We start from the raw sequence: 20,124 nt of genomic DNA, 5'->3' as shown, positions 1-20,124 counted from the left end.
CCTAGCCATAGAGAATAGTACAAGCAACCTAGAATGTGATGCAACTCAATGTAAGTGATGCCAATTTTGTCTTCATATTATAATTTTATTTATGACTTGAATCTGCTGTGTTCTAATTAAAGCAATATTAGATATCATAGTAATTAGTCTGAAATTGATGGCAATGATTTGATGAGTCACTAATTTTTATTTTTTTTTCGTTGTTTGTTTCCCTAGATAGATATGTAAAGGTTAGGATACCTGAAAAATTAAATAACTAAATCTTAAATCATATTTAACTTTTTACTCGAATAATAATTTTATCTTACTCAAAATCTAAATTTAAATTTTTTTTTCACGTGGATAAACATGTAAAGAAATAAGATAGGAGAAAAAATTAAACTAGTTAAACCCTAAATCTTACTTGACTTCCCACTCCAATAGTAAAATTTTATTTGACTTCGAACCTTTACCTGAACTTAATAATATCTGGATCTTATTAAAAATTAATCTAAACTAACCGAATAGTATGATTTTAAGTAATTTTAATAAAATTATGATTCTTAATTTTTTTATTTTAATTTTAGTTTCAATTTTAAATTTTTACAAATAAAATTATAATATTATTAGTTATATTTTAAAATATTAAATAATTAACATTAAAATTAATAAAATTAATATTTAAATAATAATAATAATATATATTATATATAATTCTTAGTAAAAATTAATTTAAACTATTCAATCCATTTAGTTTTATATATTTTGATTAATAATTTATATAAAAACTACTTTTCATTAATTATTTTTATTTAAAAATTTTAATATTTTTTTAGAAATATTTAAATTTAAAATTTTAAATAAAAATATATAAATATTATTATAAAATATATATTTTTATAGTAAATTAATTATTTATATAAATATATTGGAGTAGTGAATAATTTATAAATAAAAATTTAAACCTACAGTGGACATTATGTTTTAAATTCAAACCTATTTCAAATTCGATTGAAAGCTACTTCCGATACTGAAAAAGAAAGCTACCATCTAAAATTTATTTCTGTAGTGCTTTGAACTCAGCATGAAATTTAACAGATAATGAAAATAGCAACTCCAATTTCTTTTAGTGAATTTCAATGCAGGTGATAAACAGAATGAGAAGGGTGGGGGCTTAGAACTAGCAACTCCAATGCTGGATGTCAAGAAAAGACAAAGAAAAGAAACAGATGTGAACCAAAGTCCACTCAAGAGAACCAAAATAAAAAAACACAGACATAGGCCCAAAATAGCTGGTCAAGGAAGATCTAAGAAACATTTTAAGATTTCACTTGAAGGAAACAAGCCAAAGAGGAACAATGTTAGAAAAAATCAGGAGAAGAAGGAAAAAGGGAGCTTTCTTAGAAAAACTGAGTAGTTATGGCATAAGGTCTGCAAGGGATTATGGTAGGAATTCTTTTTCAAGGAAGAAAATTGGTTTCCAACATGGCTGCTTGTGGGTTAGCCAGATGTCCCTTAAGGTCATTAAATCTTATAAATATGTTATGTATATTTAATTTAAGTACATAAAAATATAAAATTAAATAATATATAAAAAATCAAAACTTATTCATAAATAATCGGAATCATAATTGAAAAGTAAAGTAAGTTTAAATTAGTGCATTTCTATTCTTACAGTATAATATTTTATTATAATTTTTGCTTAAAAAATTCAAATAGTCATAATTAAAATAATATATAATGTGCAAAAAAATAGATATAATTTTGATTAAATAAAAGTAATTATAAACGCATATGAAAATCATAGAAATATAAGTAAAATAAGATTCTAATTACTTGAAAAGAAAAAAGATTCTAATTTTATTTTAAAATTTTTATTTTAAAATTTTTATTTTAAATGGTTAAATGTATTATCTATCTAAATTCAAATTCTGTTTTATTAATAGAGATAATTTTAGTAAAAAATTTAATTCCTTAAAATTATGGATTAACAAATCTTTGTTTTGATTGATTGGATGAACTTCTATTCAAATTCAAATTTCATTTTATTTGTTGATATAATTATTAAAACTTTATAATTTAATTCAAATTTTAAAACTACATTTTTTGAATCAGATTAAATATCATTTTTTTTTATAAACCAGTAATTTAAGAATTATTGAATAGTAAAAAAATTTTCAAACTCGTCTTCTCATATTAGGTGAGTATTTGATCGGTTCGATTTTAAATTAAATCAAATCAAATAATTCGAGAACTGAAATTTTAATATTTATAAAAATTAAATTGAATTAAATTGAATCAATTTGATTTGATTCAATTTCATTGATTTAAATTTTTAATAAAATTTTTATATTTTACACTTTATTTTTAATAATTTAAAATTTAATGAGAATATTTTAATCTTAATATGATTTAATCTCTTCTGTATTATTAAAAATAATATACTATCATCACTAATCGGTTCAATTTGATTTTTTTATCAAAATCGAATTAAACTGAAATAACCGAAATTTTTTAAATTAAAAATCGAATTGAATTTTTAAATTAATTTAATTTAATCAATTTTTTTAATTTAAAACTGCTCACTCCAATTTAAAACTACTCCCATGAAATTTAAGTACAGTTAATTATTTAAATCAATTTTAAAGATCATATGAGAAGTAAAAAAGTAATTTATATCTACTCCCATGATTGTATGACAAATTGTTAAAAATAAGGAATTATAATTTATAATAAAATTGTTTCAAAAATATCTCAAAAGAAAATAAAAATAATTAATGATAAAACAATTTCAATTAAAACAAGGAGGTAAGTCTACCGTTTTAATGAACAGTAAGGACTGGTTAGTATAATATAATGTGTAATTAAGAACTTAACTAAAATATTTAAAATAAATAAAATCATTTTAAGTGATTTCCTAAAAAAAAAAAGGAGAAATATGTGAAAATAGCACTGTCAACGTCGGTTGAATTTTTTATTTAAATAAGAGATTTAAGATTTATTTTTAAAATAAAATTTTTTTTATTTAACTAGTTTTGAAATTGATTCCGCATAAATTAGATCATATAGATTCATGAATTAGATCATATAGATTCATGAATTATCCATTTTAAAAATACTAAAATAATATTATTTTATTCATTCTTTTTAATTTTTTATAGATAAAATCAAAATGTGAATAATAATAAAAGGTAAATAAAAAAAATGTATTAATTTTTAAATAAAATTTAAATATTATTGATTCATACTTAGATTGATATTTTTTTATCTTGTATAGTTTTTAGTAAATTTATTTTGTTATTTAAATGATTTTAATAAATTATATTTAGATTTTAAAAAATATGTAGTTGAATTTTATTTATTGATTATAGTATTTTTTTTTATTTACTGATCGTAACATGTAAATTTAGTTAAGGGTGTGAATTTAATTAATTTTAAAAATAAAAATAAATTGTTGGATCTATCCATAGACTTGCTACTAATTGAGTTAAGTTTAGTGTAAATATTAAAAATTTATTTTGACAATATTAAATAAATTCGATTGATTATTTTAACAACATTAACTAAATTCGATCGATTTTTTTGACAATGTTAAATAAAAGTATTTGTAAAAAGCTTTAATCGATAATAATTTTAAAAACAGCACTAAAATTTAGTAGTCTTGTTATAACATTTAACTAACTACTGCATATGACTATCTACTATAAAAATAACAAAGGATTGTTACATAATTTGCATTTCCGGACAAGGCCTAAAAGAAGGGAGCAGGTAATGGGTATTTAACCGTAATAATAACAAGTTATTTATTTAATAAATTATTATAATTAAAAATAATATGATTCAGAAAAAATTCATCCAATTAATTTAATTTAAAATTTTAGATTAATTTTTTTATTTTTTTCAGTTTAATTTTTATTTTTAAAAATTTTAATTATTTTAATTCGATTATATTTTAATTAAAAAATTATAATAAAATTAAATTGAATAAGATATTATTTTATTTCTATAATATAAAGAGATTAAAATAGAATTAAAATTAAAATACTTCAATCAAGTTTTAAAATACTAGGAATAAAAAAATTAAAAATAGAAAATTCATTAAAAAGTTAAATTCACACAATTAAATTGAATCAAATAAATTAAATTTAAATTAATTTTTATTCAAAATTAATTTAATTCAATTTTATAAATAATAAAATTTTAATTTTCAATTTAAGATTTTATTCCATTTTGAATGAAAGCGATCCAAAATCCAATGCTCACGCTCGTCGATCCATTTATTGCCTAACGGCTAGCAGCAATCTTTTTAAAAGCTTTATAAAAAAAAAAACGCTTTTAAAAGCTTATTACCATAATTTAAATTTTATATTTACTGTTTAGATGTCTATCGGCGGTTGACTACCGTCATTTCAGAAACTGCACCGCTCATTCCTATTTCATACCATAGAGAACAGGCATGTCCAGTATCAAGTTCTACCGGAGAAAATCCAAGAACACAAAAATTGGCAGTATGGGGTGTCAGCCTCCCCAGGGACAGTATTATTGGATTCCAGAAACTCCTGCAAAGCTTACACAAGCCAGACCCCAAAAAATCATCCATGCCAGGATTGACGAAGAGGAAAAAGACAAGGAATCTCAGACTAAAGCTCCTTCATTTTTGTTTTCTGATGGCCTGATAGATTTAAACAAGAGTATTTGTGATTGGGAAGATACCAGAATAGCTGCTTGTGGCTCTAAGGATTCTGGAGATTCAGCAAATTGTTTTCTTGAAACAGCTTTGCTTGCCGAACAAGAAACAAAGGAATCAAGAGATTCAGAGGAAGGAGAAGTAGATTTCATTTTGGGTGATACGAAGTCTAGTAATAATAATGTAGCTAGAATTTTAGATTTCTGTAGTTCAGGAGAATCAAATAAAGGGTCCTTGAATTGTTGTCCCTCAGTAGCTCCTCCAGCCTTTCCACAATCTGAAATTGCTTCTCAGGAATCCCCAGGTGCTCAACTAAAAGATGAAATTGGCCGGAGAAAATTTCCTCCTTCTCAGATTTCAGGTTCTGGAATTGACAGAAAAATTCCAGAATCTGAAGGAGAGAACCTTTTGCCTGGAAATCAAAATCCCATGCTCAGCCTAGCCATGGAGAATGGTATAAGCAACTCAGAATGTGATGCAACTCAATGTAAGTGATGCCAATTTTGTCTTTCAGATTATAATTTTATTTATAACTTGAATCTACTGTGTTCTAATTAAAGTAATATTAGATATCATAGTAATTAGTCTGAAATTAATAGCAGCTGCAAATCTGCAATAATTTGATGAGTCACTGATATTATTTATATATTTTTTTTCTTATTTGTTTGTTGTAGATAGGGATGGAAAGGGATAGGATATCCAAGAAAAATTAAACTAACTAAATTTTAAATCTCACTTGATTTAAACTCCAAAACTCTAAATCCGAAACCCTAAACTCCAAAACCCTAAAAACTCTTACCCGAATCCGATCTATGACTCCTAACCCTTACCCGAATCCGATCTATGACTCTACTCGAACCCATCTATATAAGTAATATTCTAACTAGACTAATATGATTCTAGGTTCTTATTTTATTTTTTTATTTTAATTTTAGTTTCAATTTTAATTTTAAATATTAAATTTTTACAAATAAAATTATAATATCATTACATATTTTTTGAAAATATTAAATAATTAACATCAAAATCATAATATTAATATTTAAATAATATAAATATTAATAGTAATATATATTATATATAATTCTTGGTAAAAATTAATCTAAACTACCCAATACATTTAGTATTATATATTTTAATTAATAATTTATATAAAAATATTTTTCATTAATTATTTTTATTTAAAAATTTTAATATTTCTAAAAAAATATTTAAATTTAAATTTTTAAATAAAAATATATAAATATTATTGTAAAATATTTTATATGCTGTATTGCTTTGAAACCAGCATGAAATTTAATAGATAATGAAAATAGCAACTCCAATTTTTTTTAGTGAATTTGAATGCAGGTGATAAACAGAATGAGAAGGGTGGGGGCTTAGAACCAGCAACTCCAATGCTGGATGTCAAGAAAAGACAAAGAAAAGAAACAGATGTGAACCAAAGTCCACTCAAGAGAACCAAAATAAAAAAACACAGACATAGGCCCAAAATAGCTGGTCAAGGAAGATCTAAAAAACATTTTAAGATTTCACTTGAAGGAAACAAGCCAAAGAGGAAGAATGTCAGAAAGAATCAAGAGAAGAAGGAAAAAGGGAGCTTTCTTAGAAAAACTGAGTATAAGAAGAGTAGTATCCAACAGACATTCACTGCAGAGCACCATACTGAAATTGTTGCTGCAAAGGTGAGTTCATTGAGTGGAGTTAAATATCAAAATGATGAAAGAATAATAGAAATTATGCAGCCAGAAGCGGATGACCACTCCAATGATGATAAACCAATAGATGTTAACCATGGAAGTAAGTCGGTTATGGAGTCTAATTTGGGTTCTTTTGGTGGGAAAGAGTTGTTGAATGATCTCCGGGTAGACATAAACTCAATCAGATGGAGTAGTTATGGCATAAGGTCTGCAAGGGATTATTGTAGGAATTCTTTTTCAAGGAAGAAAATTGGTTTCCAAAATGGCTGCTTGTGGGTCAGCCAGATGTCCCTTAAGGTAAATCATTGTCTGAGTAATAGTAGAAGGTTCCAGCCTAATTTTCCAAGAAGTTGTAGGAGGAGGAGGACCAAGAGGAAGAGAAAATCAGTTGTGTGTATAATATTAGGTTCTTTCTGCTTGAGTGGTTGCATAAAAAAGAAAAGATCCAAACGATTTCTTCCAAGAAGAAACCTATGGAAACAATTTATTCAGAGAGTAAATTTATCTCCGCTTGATATGGTTCAAATGATCAATGATAAGATGCTAAATATCCATACTTGCGAATCCCAAAAGTTAGCATCAGATAAAGGAAAGGAGCAAGTTAACCATAAAAGAAATGTGCCAGGAAGCTCCGTTGAGATGGGACAGCTTCTCCAACAACCACTTGCGGAAATGAAAGGGGCGGAACCCAATTCAGTAGCAAAGCCCCATGAGAACTTACTGTCTAAATGCAATGGACAAGCATTAACCAAACAAGATCATGATGACCTTCAACGAAATCATGAGAAAAAAGTGATTGGACAACCTGCTGATCAGAAGCTCCAACTCACCGTCAAATCAAAAGGTAGTTTTCCATATTGCCTATAATTATTTTTGTGTTTTGTGTAAGGTATTTTTTAGTATTATTTTTTGTAACTCTGTGAATATTTAGGGACGATAATGGATTAGATATTTATCAAACTCTTCTGAAACTGTATTATAAAAAAACAAAAAGTCACTCATAATTTTATTTAGAGATAGCTATGGGTCGGGTGGATTCGAGATTAATTCAGGTTTTATTTATAAATTAAATAATTAATTTAATAAAAAAATATATTTTACAGTAATATTTATATTTTTATATATATATATTTTTAAAAAAATAAAATTAAAATATGTTTTAAAAATATTAAAATTTTTTTATATAAATTATTAATTAAAATATATAAAATTAAATGGGTTTACATTTTGTTTTGATAATAATAATTGGGTTTTTTAAATTAATTTTTAGCGGTTCAGTAATTTTATTTTTAATATAAATATAGTTTGGGTTATTTTAGGATATACACACAAAATTGTTACCTTTCATTTATTTTTAGGTTGATTCATATCTGTTTTGACAGGTCAAGTATCCAACAGAAAGGGTAGGACTATGACAGTGGAGCAGATTATTGACAAGTTTAAGAAGCTAAACATCAGTGATATAACTGCTATTGTTCCCCATAAGGGTTCTGAGTCTACCAAAAAGCCAAAACCAATGGTGCTTCTAGACTCGGTGACTATAAAACGATGGAATAAGTTGATGAAAATAGATGATGGTCCAGATGATGAAAAGGTAGAGGGAGAAGATCATAAAAAGTGGGAAGAAGAAAGAAAAATTTTTCGGGGAAGAGTGGAAGCATTTAATTCTATAATGCATACTGTGTTAGGTAGTTTCTTATCAAAAGTTCATGATTAGTTAGTTTTTTTATTTTAATTTTTTATTTTTTATTACTTGCATTTGTGAGAAAAGAAACTATTTGAAAGTATATTAACAGTAACAAAAAAGAAAATATTTACAGGTGATAGAAGTTTCAGACCTTGGAAAGGATCTGTGGTGGACTCGGTAGTGGGAGTTTTCTTAACTCAGAATGTTTCAGATTTTCTATCTAGGTAGAATTTTATTATTTTTAAAGTGTTTAATTGACTATTTTTTGAGTTCCTGATAATAAAGTGTTTAATTTGATATTTGTTGATAGTTCTGCTTACATGTCACTTGCCGCAAAGTTTCCTGCTAAGTCACCAACAAATGATCAAGAAACAGTTGCTGATGGGTTGGAGAACAATAATAGCCAATCCTCAACTAGGAGCAATATCTGCTTCACTGAAGCAACACAAGATGAAGATGGTAACCAATATTTTATCACTGAACCAGTTGATATGACTGAAGAAATGAGTTTGGTAGATATTGAAGACCTTGGGAACACTGTGTTGCCATGGGCACAATCAAGTTCAAGGAGGTTAGTTTGTCTCAAATTTTTATGCATTTAACTACTCCAGCAGACTTATTTGATTTCTTTGAAATGTTATGTTGTTTTCCGTGCATGCCATAACAGCCCATCAGAGATCTTGGAAGTCCATGAGAATGTAGTTTATGAGAATATTTCAGAAGAAAAAAATTGGATGAAAGGAGATCAGCATGCTCAAAATGAAGTGAATGAAACCAATATGAAAATTCTTCATCTGGTAACAAGAATTCGATATGCCTTGAAAGCCGTTGCTGATAAGACAAAAAAGACAGGAGGACTAAAGAAAGAGAAGTTTAAGGAGGTAGAAAAGAGAGACTGGGACGAGTTAAGAAAAATGTATTCCAGACCAATAACTAGTGAGCACACGGATACCGTAAACTGGGAAGCAGTTAAGGAAGCACCTGTAACTGAGATTGCTGAAATCATTAAAGGAAGGGGCCAACATACTATTATTGCAAAACGAATTCAGGCAAGAAAATATTTGTTTTTTCGTATCTTAAATCACTGTACTGATACAAATACCAATGTAAATCATTAAATTTTGCAGGACTTCCTCAAAAGACTACTTGATTATCATGGAAGCATTGACTTGGAATGGTTACGATATGCACCATCTGATCTCGTAAAGTATGTGAATAGTTTGCATATGAATAGTTTGCATATATATACATTATATAATCTATGAACCATGGGAGCATTTCTGCATTTGTAGGGCGTACTTGTTGGAGATACCTGGATTGGGCTTAAAAAGTGTGGAATGCGTAAGGCTTTTGGCACTAGAAGACAAAGCTTTTCCGGTAAGTTCCAAAATTGGTATCATAATAGCTTCTGAAAATAGTTCTTGAAAATGCACACTTACAATTTTATATATAGGTTGATGTAAATGTTGCCCGGATCCTAGTGCGTTTAGGATGGATCCCCTTGGAGCCACTTCCAGGAAATCTTCAATTTCACCTTTTAGAGGAGTAAGTACCAATGCTATAACACCATCTAAGCAGATTCATATTATGAATTTTACATAAAAAGTATAAAATTTGATTTGCACAGGTACCCAATCATGGATTCCATTCAAAAATATCTCTGGCCCCGACTAGCTGAACTTGATCAAAGAACACTGTAATCTCCTATTATTCACTTCAACTAATTATCTTTCATAGTATCTTTGTGTTCTCTCTATGAGATTTAGTTGAAAAGTATGCACCATTTGCTTGTCCATTTATTTATTAAATGCAGGTATGAATTGCACTATCATATGATCACGGTTGGAAAGGTATGCAATAATTATTTTTTTTGTTTTTTTTTTTCCTGATCTTTGATGAAAGGTTGAATAGCTTAGAAAACTTTGTTTTCTTTTATGCAGGTTGTTTGCACAAAGAAAAATCCAAATTGCCGTGCTTGTCCAATGAAAGCTGAGTGCAGACATTTTGCTAGTGCAGTTGCAAGGTTTGTGTTAATTTTTGCTGGGAATGACACGGGTAGGGTATTTTATTTATAGTTTGTGTTAATTTTTGTTGGGGTCGGGTATTTTATTTATAGGTATTTATCATCTGATAATTTAATATAAAAATATGTATTTTATAATAAAATTTATAATTTTTTTTATATATTTTTCATTTAAATTATTAATGAAAATTATTAATGAAAATTATTATTTATAGTTTGTGTCCTCCTGGGGGTGTACAGATTTTGAATAATTTCTAATTCTAATTTCAATGCAGTGCAAACATGTTGCCAGGACCATCAAGAAAAGATGAAGAGAGATCCATTGTTCCTCTTGGAAACTATGCTTCAGTTGGAAACTGTGATTTGGTCACTCTAAGATCAACGTCTCTTCTGGAGTCTAACAAGACCTTGGCATCTGAATTAAGAAGCCAAAATTGTGAACCCATAATAGAGGAGCCTAAATCACCACAGCTCGAGCAAGTTACTGATGATTTAACTATTGAAGAGATCATTTATGACGATAAAGAAGCAAAAATCCCCACTATCAAACTCAACAATGAATCATTCAAGAAAAATGTACACTACTTCATGGACAAGTATGGGCAAAATCTACAAAGCCTTCATTTATCAAGAGATATAGTTCCAGTGTACGTGGATGTTGATTCAGTTCCGTTGCACAAATTGAAGCACACTAATCGCTTACGGACAGAACATCGAGTGTAAGTAGAGATTCACTTAAATCTTTTAGACAAGAAGGCAAGGATAAGATTAGACAATCCATTTTTGTTAATAATTTTTTTTTGTGCAGTTATGAAATTCCAGATAATCATGAACTTCTTAGAGGGGTAAGATTACTCTTTTTTACCCAATTTAATGAAGAATTTTGTTTGTATTGAAGTAATAAAAGTCTGAAATTTGATCATATTGTTTAAGTTACAGGTACAGAAGCGAGACCCAGATGATCCCTTGCCCTACCTTCTTGCCATATGGACAGCAGGTAAAACCTAGAATGAACATAGGAGAAGGGGAAATAGAAATAAGAAGATTGAGAACTTTCAATAGGATTTTTAGTTTTGTTGATTCTAAACGGTTTTTAACTGAAAGAATGTTTTGAATAATGAGTTGTGTCAGGTGAAACTCCAGAGTCCTGTGAACCGCCTAAGCAAAAATGCAACTCTCAGGGGATAGAACTTTGTAATGACCAAACCTGCTCTTCTTGTCAAACTATTCTAGAAGCAAGAGCTGATATTGTTCGAGGAACTATTTTGGTGAGTAAAGCTATACCTTGTGCACATGTTAGAAACCATCTCAAACAAACTAACATTCAAGAAATGCATAAGCAGATACCTTGCAGAACAGCAATGAGAGGAAGATTTCCACTTAATGGCACATACTTTCAAGTTAATGAGGTGAATGCATTTTAAACATGTTCTTTATCCTTTATTCATCTTTTATCTTTTGTTGTTTATTTACTTTTGCTAGAGTTTTCAATTTAGTATGATGGTTTCATTGTTTGGAGAAGGTAATAAATAAAGCTAAATAAAAAAACTTACTCATCATGTGACCCTAGCATAAGCTAGGAGTTTTAATCTTTATGCCATCTTCATTGCAGGTATTTGCGGAGCATCAGTCCAGCTACAACCCTATTATTGTTCATAGGAGTTCAATATGGCACCTAAAGAGGAGGACGGTATATATTGGGACATCACCAACATCAATATTTAAAGGTAACTTGCCATTCATCTAAATAAAATTTAATATTCAATAATTACGTGGGAAATTATTTTTTTTTATTTTTTTAATAGGAACGAGTTCCATAAGGGAAATTCAAGAAAACTTTTGGAGAGGTATGAAAATGCTTATTCAAAAACATTAATAAAATTAACTATTTTATACTCAGCTGAAAACTGAAATTTATGTTGATTGCAGGTTTCATTTGTGTGAGAGGATGGGATTCCAAAACAGGTGAGCCAAAACCTCTCTCCAAGAGATTCCACTGTCCACCTAGTAAGATGGAAAAAACGGGAAGAAGGACCCATCAATCTGCCGGAAATAGGAAATAATACTAGTTAAGGATACAATATGTTTTGTATTTTAGTTGCACATCTTAACTCTGATTAATCAAAGGGTGCCACTAATTTTTGTACTAGAGATTAATATTTATATATATTCTTATGCAGCCACATGGTAAGATATAAAGACTTGATATAGGGTCAATCACCTATAATAATAAATATGAATTTAAAATTTTAAGAGCACATCTTATAAATATTTATAAAAACTTTTTTTATTATTTCCAAATACTTTTTCATTATAATTTTAAGATTTGATGATGAGTTATGTAATAATTCTATATTTATATAGTTTTTTTTTTCTATTAAAATTCAGTAAAATTATTTTTCAATAATATAATTTAAACCGATTTGATCTGCTAAGGGACGACAAAAAAATTTTACTAACAAAAAAAAGCAACCAAATAATTTTAAAAAATTCTAGTAAAATCACTCGAATTCAATCGTTTATCATATCCAACAGCTAGTCTTTAAAGGCACCATACCCTAGAAGGCACCTTATCAGATCGTTGCTCAAGAGAAATAAAACCGCTTCTATTTGATTCAATCTCCTCTCAGTTTTTTGTCACGTTGTCCACTAACTGCCTAAACTGCACTATATAACCAAACCTATACGCCATTGTTACAGTTTTTGCAGCCTTCTCCCACCTTCACAATTTCTATCCTTTCATTTTCTTTGCCAACATGACCAACAACTACACTGATTCTGTCCTGGATTTCAATTTCCCTTCGTTTTCGTCTATCCCATTTCACCAGCATGATCAGAAACAGCGAAAGAAGCGAACCAAATTGATCAAGATGGAACCCAGTTCAGTTCCTTCTACTGCCAGTGTTTCTGTCGTCTCCAAGCCAAAATATCAGGCTAAAAAATCAGACCTTTCTGCCCCTAAGATCACCATGCCTTGTACTGAGTGTGGTAAAAAGTTTTGGTCCTGGAAAGCACTCTATGGCCATATGAGATGTCATCCTGAGCGTCAATGGCGTGGGATTAATCCACCATCCAACTATCGTAGACCTGTTTTGCCAGTTACAGAGATGGGTAATGTAGAAGAAGCTGCAATGACCTCGGAGGAGTATGAAGCGGCTGCATGTTTGTTACTGTTGAATGATAGTGATGGCGGCACAACAACATTGGCTGATACCGAATGCAGCGGACATGGTGGGATTCGTTTTCACGTTCACGAAGATTTGAATTGTGGTTTTGAATGTTCCAGTTGCAAAAAGGTGTTTGGATCGCACCAGGCATTGGGAGGTCACAGGGCAAGTCACAAGAACGTGAAAGGCTGCTTCGCAATGACCTGTGAGATGGGTGAAGATCATATAGGAAGCAGCGGAGCCAGCAGTGGTGCGAAGGAGAATGTGGAGGATAATAACAAGATGTTGATGGTGTTAGGGCACAGATGCAGTATCTGTTTAAGGGTGTTCGCTAGTGGGCAGGCACTGGGTGGGCACAAGAGGTGTCATTGGGAGAAAGGAGAAGAAACCTTGTCGTCATCGATGAATCAAGGAGGAGTTGCAACGAAGGAAGAGGAAGCTTGTGGATTGGACCTGAACTTGCCTGCACCAGTTGAAGATGAATTATCCTCTTCATATTCATTGGACCTCGCCCTGGATTTGAGGTTGGGTCTCTGAAAAAAGATCATTAATGGCTTTTGTTTGTGAACTGATTTGTGTTAGTATAGAATATAAAGATTGCTGTATCATTGTTGTTGATGCTCCAAAATTGGGAAGCATTTATATATGTGTGTGTGTGTGTTATACATAGGAAATTAAGCTTGGAGAAAATTCTGCTAATTTAATTTATTTGAGCGCCAGCTTTGTAGATTAATATAAATAATTTTATTTAATTGCTTCAAAAAGCATGCAGAGCAATATCCTATTTACTGAATTAATTTCCTTTCATATGTATATATATGAATGATAGAATTTGGTAGAATTTCAGAGATGCAAGCAAGAATGAAGGGTTTTTGAAGCAAAATTGGGGAATGGTTTTTGAATGGTTGGACTCCTGTTCTATCAAATGGTTTTTCAATGGTTCATGGATAGGTAAGCGAGGCAAAAGTGGCATTGGGGGTGTTTTAGGCATCTCAAAAGTCTCAAGTTTTGCTTTGGCTAGAGTCAGTGTTGTGCTTTTTTCACCTTGGAGTGCTTTGCTGGGCTGCTTTGGATGTTGAAATTATTCGTACCAACCAATCGAACTGTTGATATTCAAATTTAATATGATATTAGAGTTTTCACCAATATCGTTTTAACTAATATTAAAATCATTTGCACCTTATATGAACGTATTAAATTATTGATATCTAAATTTAATATGATATGAGAGTCTCTCACAACTCAATAATATAGTATTAGAGTCTCTCATCGATATCGTTTTAATTAATATTAAAATCATTTGCACTTTATATGAACCTATTAAGTTGTTGATATCCAAATTTAACATGATATCATAGCAGAGTTTCTCACCATCGAAAATTGTGTCGAATCTCAAAATTATTTGACCCATTAGTGATTTTTGTTATTTTTTAGTCATTCTATATGGGTAATGTGCCATTGCTGGTTTTTGTTGTTTTTTAATCCATTCTGCATTGTTTTTGCATTATGTTTCTTCTTAGTTATCTTTGCTGGTTGCTTTGTATCTTTGGATAGGTTAGGTAGCTCCATAGTTTTAGGTGTATTTGTTGTACATATTGGCATGGGTTAGTTTTCTTGGAGCTCCTTTCCTTCCTTTTTTTCCTTTCGAAATAAAATCTGTTGTTTATTAAAGAAAAAAAAAACCAATTTGTAAAATTATAAGAGTATCTATAAAATGAAAATATCAAAACTCATCATTAGTAAATATATTAAAATAAGATATACTATATTTTTAAATTTTAGCTTTAAAATAATTAGTTGAAAATATAAGCAATTTTTTAATTACCTTATGAGAGTTAATTGGTTTAATTTCTTCACTGTAAAAATCATTAATAAAAAATACCATTATTTTAAACACCCTTGGAGAGATTATTTTATCTTATAAATTGTTTATAAGATTTAAAAATAAATTAACTGTTTAAAATACCTTTTAAGTTTATAATTATAATTATAAGTATTAAATTTATAATTATAAGTACTAAATTCATGAATTAATTTAACAAAATACTTTACCATATTGCACTCATTAATTAATTTTAAAATTCTATCATAGACCTTATTTAATATATGTTCAGTAATTTTAATAATACTAATTTTTATTTTTTATATGTGTTCTAACACTCGTAATTTATTTTATATAATTTATTTTTTTATATAATTTTATATAATAATATAAGAATTTAAGTATATGAATAATAGTTTTAAATTTTTTTAATCCTAAATAATAATTTATATTAATTTTTAACTAAAGTTAACTTTATTGTAATAGTTTTAAATTATCATGAGTAATTTTAATAATTTAATTATTTCATCTTATCTAACTTGGATATATATATATATATATAATTTTTAGTTTTATTCTAATAGATAAAATAATTTAAATTAATTAGTATTACTTGTGAGATGATAAAATTATTTAATTTTTAAATTATAAATTATAATGGAGCCTTTAATGTAATTAGAATTATTATTAAAATAATTTTAAATTTTATTTAATATTAATTATTATAATATTAACGATTGAATTTATTTACAAGATTTTACATAAATTTTATTATTTAACATTATTATTGATAGAATGATTACCACTAAATTTCATTAAAAAAAGTTTAATATGTATTAATAATAAATTTATTGTTATTAAGCTATATCTATTAGTGGGATTATGTAAAAAAAAATTAGCTTACATATTTAAAAGAAAAAAAAAACTAGAATTTGATTTAATAAATAAAGAAATTTAGATAATAATTATTATTAAAATAATATTAACTTGTTATTTAATAATATATAATAATACAAACAATTAAATTTCTTTACAGATATAATTTATTGTCTAAATTTTTCATTGTTAAAAGTTATTAATGATAAATGGATTGTTACTAAAAACATTTTAATATGCATTAACTATAAATTTATTGTTATTAATTCTTTTTTTTAGATAAATAGATATAAAGTATTAATTAAATCAATTGAATTAAAGAAATTTAAATAATAATAAAGTATTAATTTTTAACCAATTAAATTAAAATATTATTTTATAATTATTAAATCATTTTATGAATAATTTTTTATATTTTCATTATTCCCAATCTTTTAGCATTTTTGCATGTAGCTTTGTATATAATATATATTTTAAAATTTTAGATTTTCTGATAATTGTATAATTAGTTTGTTTGATAAAATTATAATTCACTTTAAAATTTAAATATAATTATAAATAATAAAAAATTAAGAATAATGAACTTAAATAATCCTTGAATTATCAGTTCATTTTATAAGATTGTAAAGATTTTATCCATTTCAAAAGGAACATTTTATTTTAATAATTTTTATAAATTAATAAAATTTAAATTTATTATTTTAATATAAAATTGAAATTTTATTATTTTAAAATTTATTTTTTATAAGATTTTTGAATATATTATTCTAATTAATATTTCATATCTTATTAAAATTTAATATTTTTATAATTATACATATCTCTAAATTTGATATTTTTTAAACTAACTATAAAATTTATTTAAATAATAAAATATATCAACGAATTTAAGATTTAAATAAACTTGTAAATTATAAATAATTAAAAAGTATTATGATATTTTTAACAATTATGTTATTTCCTTTTTGTTTCTTTATATCATAGAGTATAAAATTATATTTTATTTTAGATTTATTAAATTAAATTTTTTGTTTTAAAAATATTATAAAATTGCTTAATTTAATAATAAAGGTTATATTTTTTAGTTTTTAATTATTATTTAAAACATAATTAAATTACAGAAATTCAATATTTTATTTTTAAAGTTTTAAAAATTAAAAGTATTATTTTTTTTTTGAAATGGAGTATTGATTTTTTTAAAACAATTTAAATTATAATAAAAACTTAATTAAAGAATTATAAATATGATAAGAATTTAAAACTTATACAAACTAACTAAATAATTTAAATAAGGATAAAAGTTAAAATAATTCAATAATAATTAAATTTACTATTTTATTGTAATAATATAAATTTTTAATGGAAATTAAGATTTTTTTTTAAAAAACATGTATTTCTTTTTTATTTTTTTAAATTAATAAATTTTCAAATTAAAAACATGAAACAATATTTTTTAGAAAAATATTTAATAATTTTAGCTATTTTTTTATAAATTTTATTTTAAATTATATAACAAAATTTTTGAAAGTTGAATTTAAATATAAGTAGGAGAAAGATTTTAAATTTATATAAATTTTAAAATGATATAACTAATTAAAATTAAATTATAGATAAAAATATAATTAAAATTTAAATAAAAATCAATCTTCAAATAAATTGAATTTTTAAAATAATAAAAATTTATATTAATTATTAACCAATAAAAATAAGAGAGCAATTAATAATTATAAAACTTAATTGTAGTTTAAAAATTCTAATTAATAATTATAAAACTTAAGTGTAGTTTAAAAATTCTAATTATTTCCATACTTCTAATTTTTATATATAATATAGATTATTAATTAAAACAATAATACCATTCAAAATATTTTAAAAGAAAAAGAAAAATCCCCCTCCAATTATATAAAAAAATCAATTGAAAGTGAGAAATTCTTTATAAAAATAATCTTATCTTGCATGAATTCTCTCAAGAAAAGAAAATTTTTCTTCCAAGTGAATATTTGAAAAAACCTGAATTTAAAGTTTCTTTAACAGTTTCAATCTCCCCAAGAAACTTCGATGAAATTTTTTTTCAAACTTCTTGATTCTTTCTCATCAAAGCCTCTAAAGAATCAAACTTTCTCCTCAATATGCTAAAGTACTTCTTTAAGAAATCATTATAATCCATTAGCCCATACCCAGACAACCCAAAAAACAGCAACAGTGCTCAATGAGTAAAAGAAAATTTTCACTCTCTTTGTTGCTTAGTTCACCACCGGGAAACCATGCACAGAGTTGCAGGTGGGACAATGTAGGCCATCCGGTAGAATCACAAATTTTCCCGCAAAATTTGGAGACAGCAGCTTGGCATTGGAGGGAGATTTTTCAAGGAAAGTAGAGGAAAATAGAGGCTGTTTTGAGGTTGTTCATCTTATGTTTGACTCAATCCATAGAGCAATATCATCTCCATATTCAAATACTTACAGCAAAAGGAGATAAATCAAGCTATTCGGGGAACTTGGCTCTCGGGCATATCAGGCTATTCTGCGAGCTTGCTCTCGGGTAATCGTATCAGGTTTTCTAATTTCCTATAACATACATCAACCAATTAGGTCAAGGCTGGGGAGCCCGTCGAAGTAACACCTGATCCTGAAACTATCAGGTTTTCTAATTTCCTAATCGTATCAGTTTTGCTTTTAACTGTTTAATTTTTCAAGTATTTACAGTGTCTTATGTTCCGAAAGGCAGCTCTAGGGTAGTCGAAAAATGAATCAATGCCCCCTTTTTCTAAAGATTGATGATAAGCAGATTGTTTTATTGGAACTCTTTCTCTTGAAACATCCCTCAGTTGCCCCTTTCTCTTGAAGATTGTATTATTGTTCTTTCCTTCAAGCAATTTTGTGTTGTAGATATTTGTTCGGTTCATTGTGGTTTTAAACCCTGTATTTTCGCTGAAGCACCCTGGCATTTTATCATCTAGTTTTGATTTTGCACATAATCTTGAAGTTTGAAGTTCTGATGCTGCTAAACATAGGTTATGGCACCTAAACACTAATCTTAATGATGAATTTTATGGAAAATACAGCTTAAGGATTCCGGTTGTTTTTGAAAGATGTCTAGAATTCATTGTTTCTCACTTTTCCTTATGTTCTATATTCATGTATTTGTTGTTTCCTTGACTTTATTGTGTCTTGTGGCCACTGCTTTTTCTGGTGAGTCCAATTAAATAAAGTTTATCTTGTAAATTTTGCTAAGCTATTTGGTTTTTGAAGAGGAGGATTCAGAAGATGAAGAGCCATTCCCATTGATGAATGCAGGCAATGGTTTCCCCCTATTCACTTGATATTGGTTCAGAGGAGCATGTTGATTGATGAATAATCTGTTTGATTCTTTTATTTTAAAGGAAATGTTCAGCCTGTGGTTGAGAATACAAAGCCTGCCAAGGCAAAGGCTAATGTTTAGAAGCCTGATTCTTCTGTGAAACAAAAGGCTAAGCCAGTAGAGCCAAACAAAGAAATCAAAGTTGAGGATGCATCTGACGATGATGATGATGAGCCTGGTGAAGAAGTGAGGAAGATTCTTCTAATGAAGAACGTGATTCTGACGAGGTATCTCCATTTTATGATATGATTAACTTATTTGTAACACAATGTCTTACCCTTGTTTAGTGAAGGAGAGGAACCCATTAATTAGTGGTAATATAACCAAGAAATTTTATTAATAGTTACATATTAATTATTATTAATGATAAAATGTATATATTTATTATCATCAATTTAATATTTAATCCTTCCCCGTACAAGACTTTAATTTTGACATATCAAATGCAAGGAAACCTTGAAGGGCTCAAGAGAAATGTTAATAAACTAACTGGAAGTCTTACCCAGTCATGAAAGAGACCTTCTACTGATGCATGCCTTAAATGATCATTAAGAATTCAAACAATTTTGACCATAAACGTCTAAATATTATCAAAATAATATCAGAAAATAACATTAACTGTAAATGACATGTTATACATTAATGCTTCTGTTGTAGTGATTGCAACTGATTTAATATAAATATCATTTTGTCAATTCACAGGTAATTTTGTTTCCTACTGTGAAAACTTGTGAGTTGAGATTTTCTTAGGTCTGGTTTTCCCACTTGCTTAATTTTTAATTAAGCAAATGTGGACTTTCTATAGGTTTTTGGATTAGAATAA

The 20,124-nt window shown here is 27.3% G+C and overlaps 2 protein-coding genes across 3 annotated transcripts; both read left to right on the top strand.

Moving 5' to 3' along the window:
* Positions 1–4,349: 4,349 nt before the first annotated feature.
* On the top strand, positions 4,350–12,269 carry LOC110613315 (DEMETER-like protein 2). Of its 2 annotated transcripts, none has more exons than XM_021754373.1 (20): positions 4,350–5,153; positions 6,017–7,210; positions 7,749–8,054; positions 8,187–8,277; positions 8,364–8,624; positions 8,721–9,102; positions 9,181–9,260; positions 9,346–9,430; positions 9,507–9,598; positions 9,681–9,749; positions 9,867–9,903; positions 9,994–10,076; positions 10,352–10,795; positions 10,885–10,921; positions 11,016–11,073; positions 11,208–11,344; positions 11,420–11,485; positions 11,689–11,803; positions 11,882–11,923; positions 12,006–12,269. In XM_021754373.1, the coding sequence occupies exons 1-20, from the start codon at positions 4,436–4,438 to the stop codon at positions 12,137–12,139; spliced, it is 4,431 nt and encodes a 1,476-aa protein (XP_021610065.1). In that variant the 5' UTR covers positions 4,350–4,435; the 3' UTR covers positions 12,140–12,269. The 2 variants fall into 2 exon arrangements, with proteins under 2 accessions (XP_021610065.1, XP_021610064.1); XM_021754372.1 differs by having other exon boundaries at positions 11,010–11,073.
* Positions 12,270–12,832: 563 nt separating this feature from the next.
* LOC110613321 (zinc finger protein ZAT3) lies at positions 12,833–13,780 on the top strand. Its single transcript, XM_021754384.1, has one exon. The coding sequence runs from the start codon at positions 12,833–12,835 to the stop codon at positions 13,778–13,780; it is 948 nt and encodes a 315-aa protein (XP_021610076.1).
* Positions 13,781–20,124: the final 6,344 nt, after the last annotated feature.

Source organism: Manihot esculenta, chromosome 4, assembly GCF_001659605.2.
Source record: "Manihot esculenta cultivar AM560-2 chromosome 4, M.esculenta_v8, whole genome shotgun sequence".
NCBI classification, from domain to species: Eukaryota; Viridiplantae; Streptophyta; class Magnoliopsida; order Malpighiales; family Euphorbiaceae; genus Manihot; species Manihot esculenta.
The sequence above is the reverse complement of the archived record's forward strand: the minus strand, read 5'-3'. Positions and strand labels throughout refer to the sequence as shown.

Bases quoted from the DNA above. Each gene is read 5' to 3' on its own strand.
- LOC110613315 (XM_021754372.1), top strand. From the start codon at position 4,436: ATGTCCAGTATCAAGTTCTACCGGAGAAAATCCAAGAACACAAAAATT. The intron at 9,261-9,345 runs GTATGTGAATAG...CTGCATTTGTAG, and splicing joins GCACCATCTGATCTCGTAAA to GGCGTACTTGTTGGAGATAC. The intron at 11,345-11,419 runs GTGAGTAAAGCT...ATGCATAAGCAG, and splicing joins TTGTTCGAGGAACTATTTTG to ATACCTTGCAGAACAGCAAT.
- LOC110613321 (XM_021754384.1), top strand. From the start codon at position 12,833: ATGACCAACAACTACACTGATTCTGTCCTGGATTTCAATTTCCCTTCG.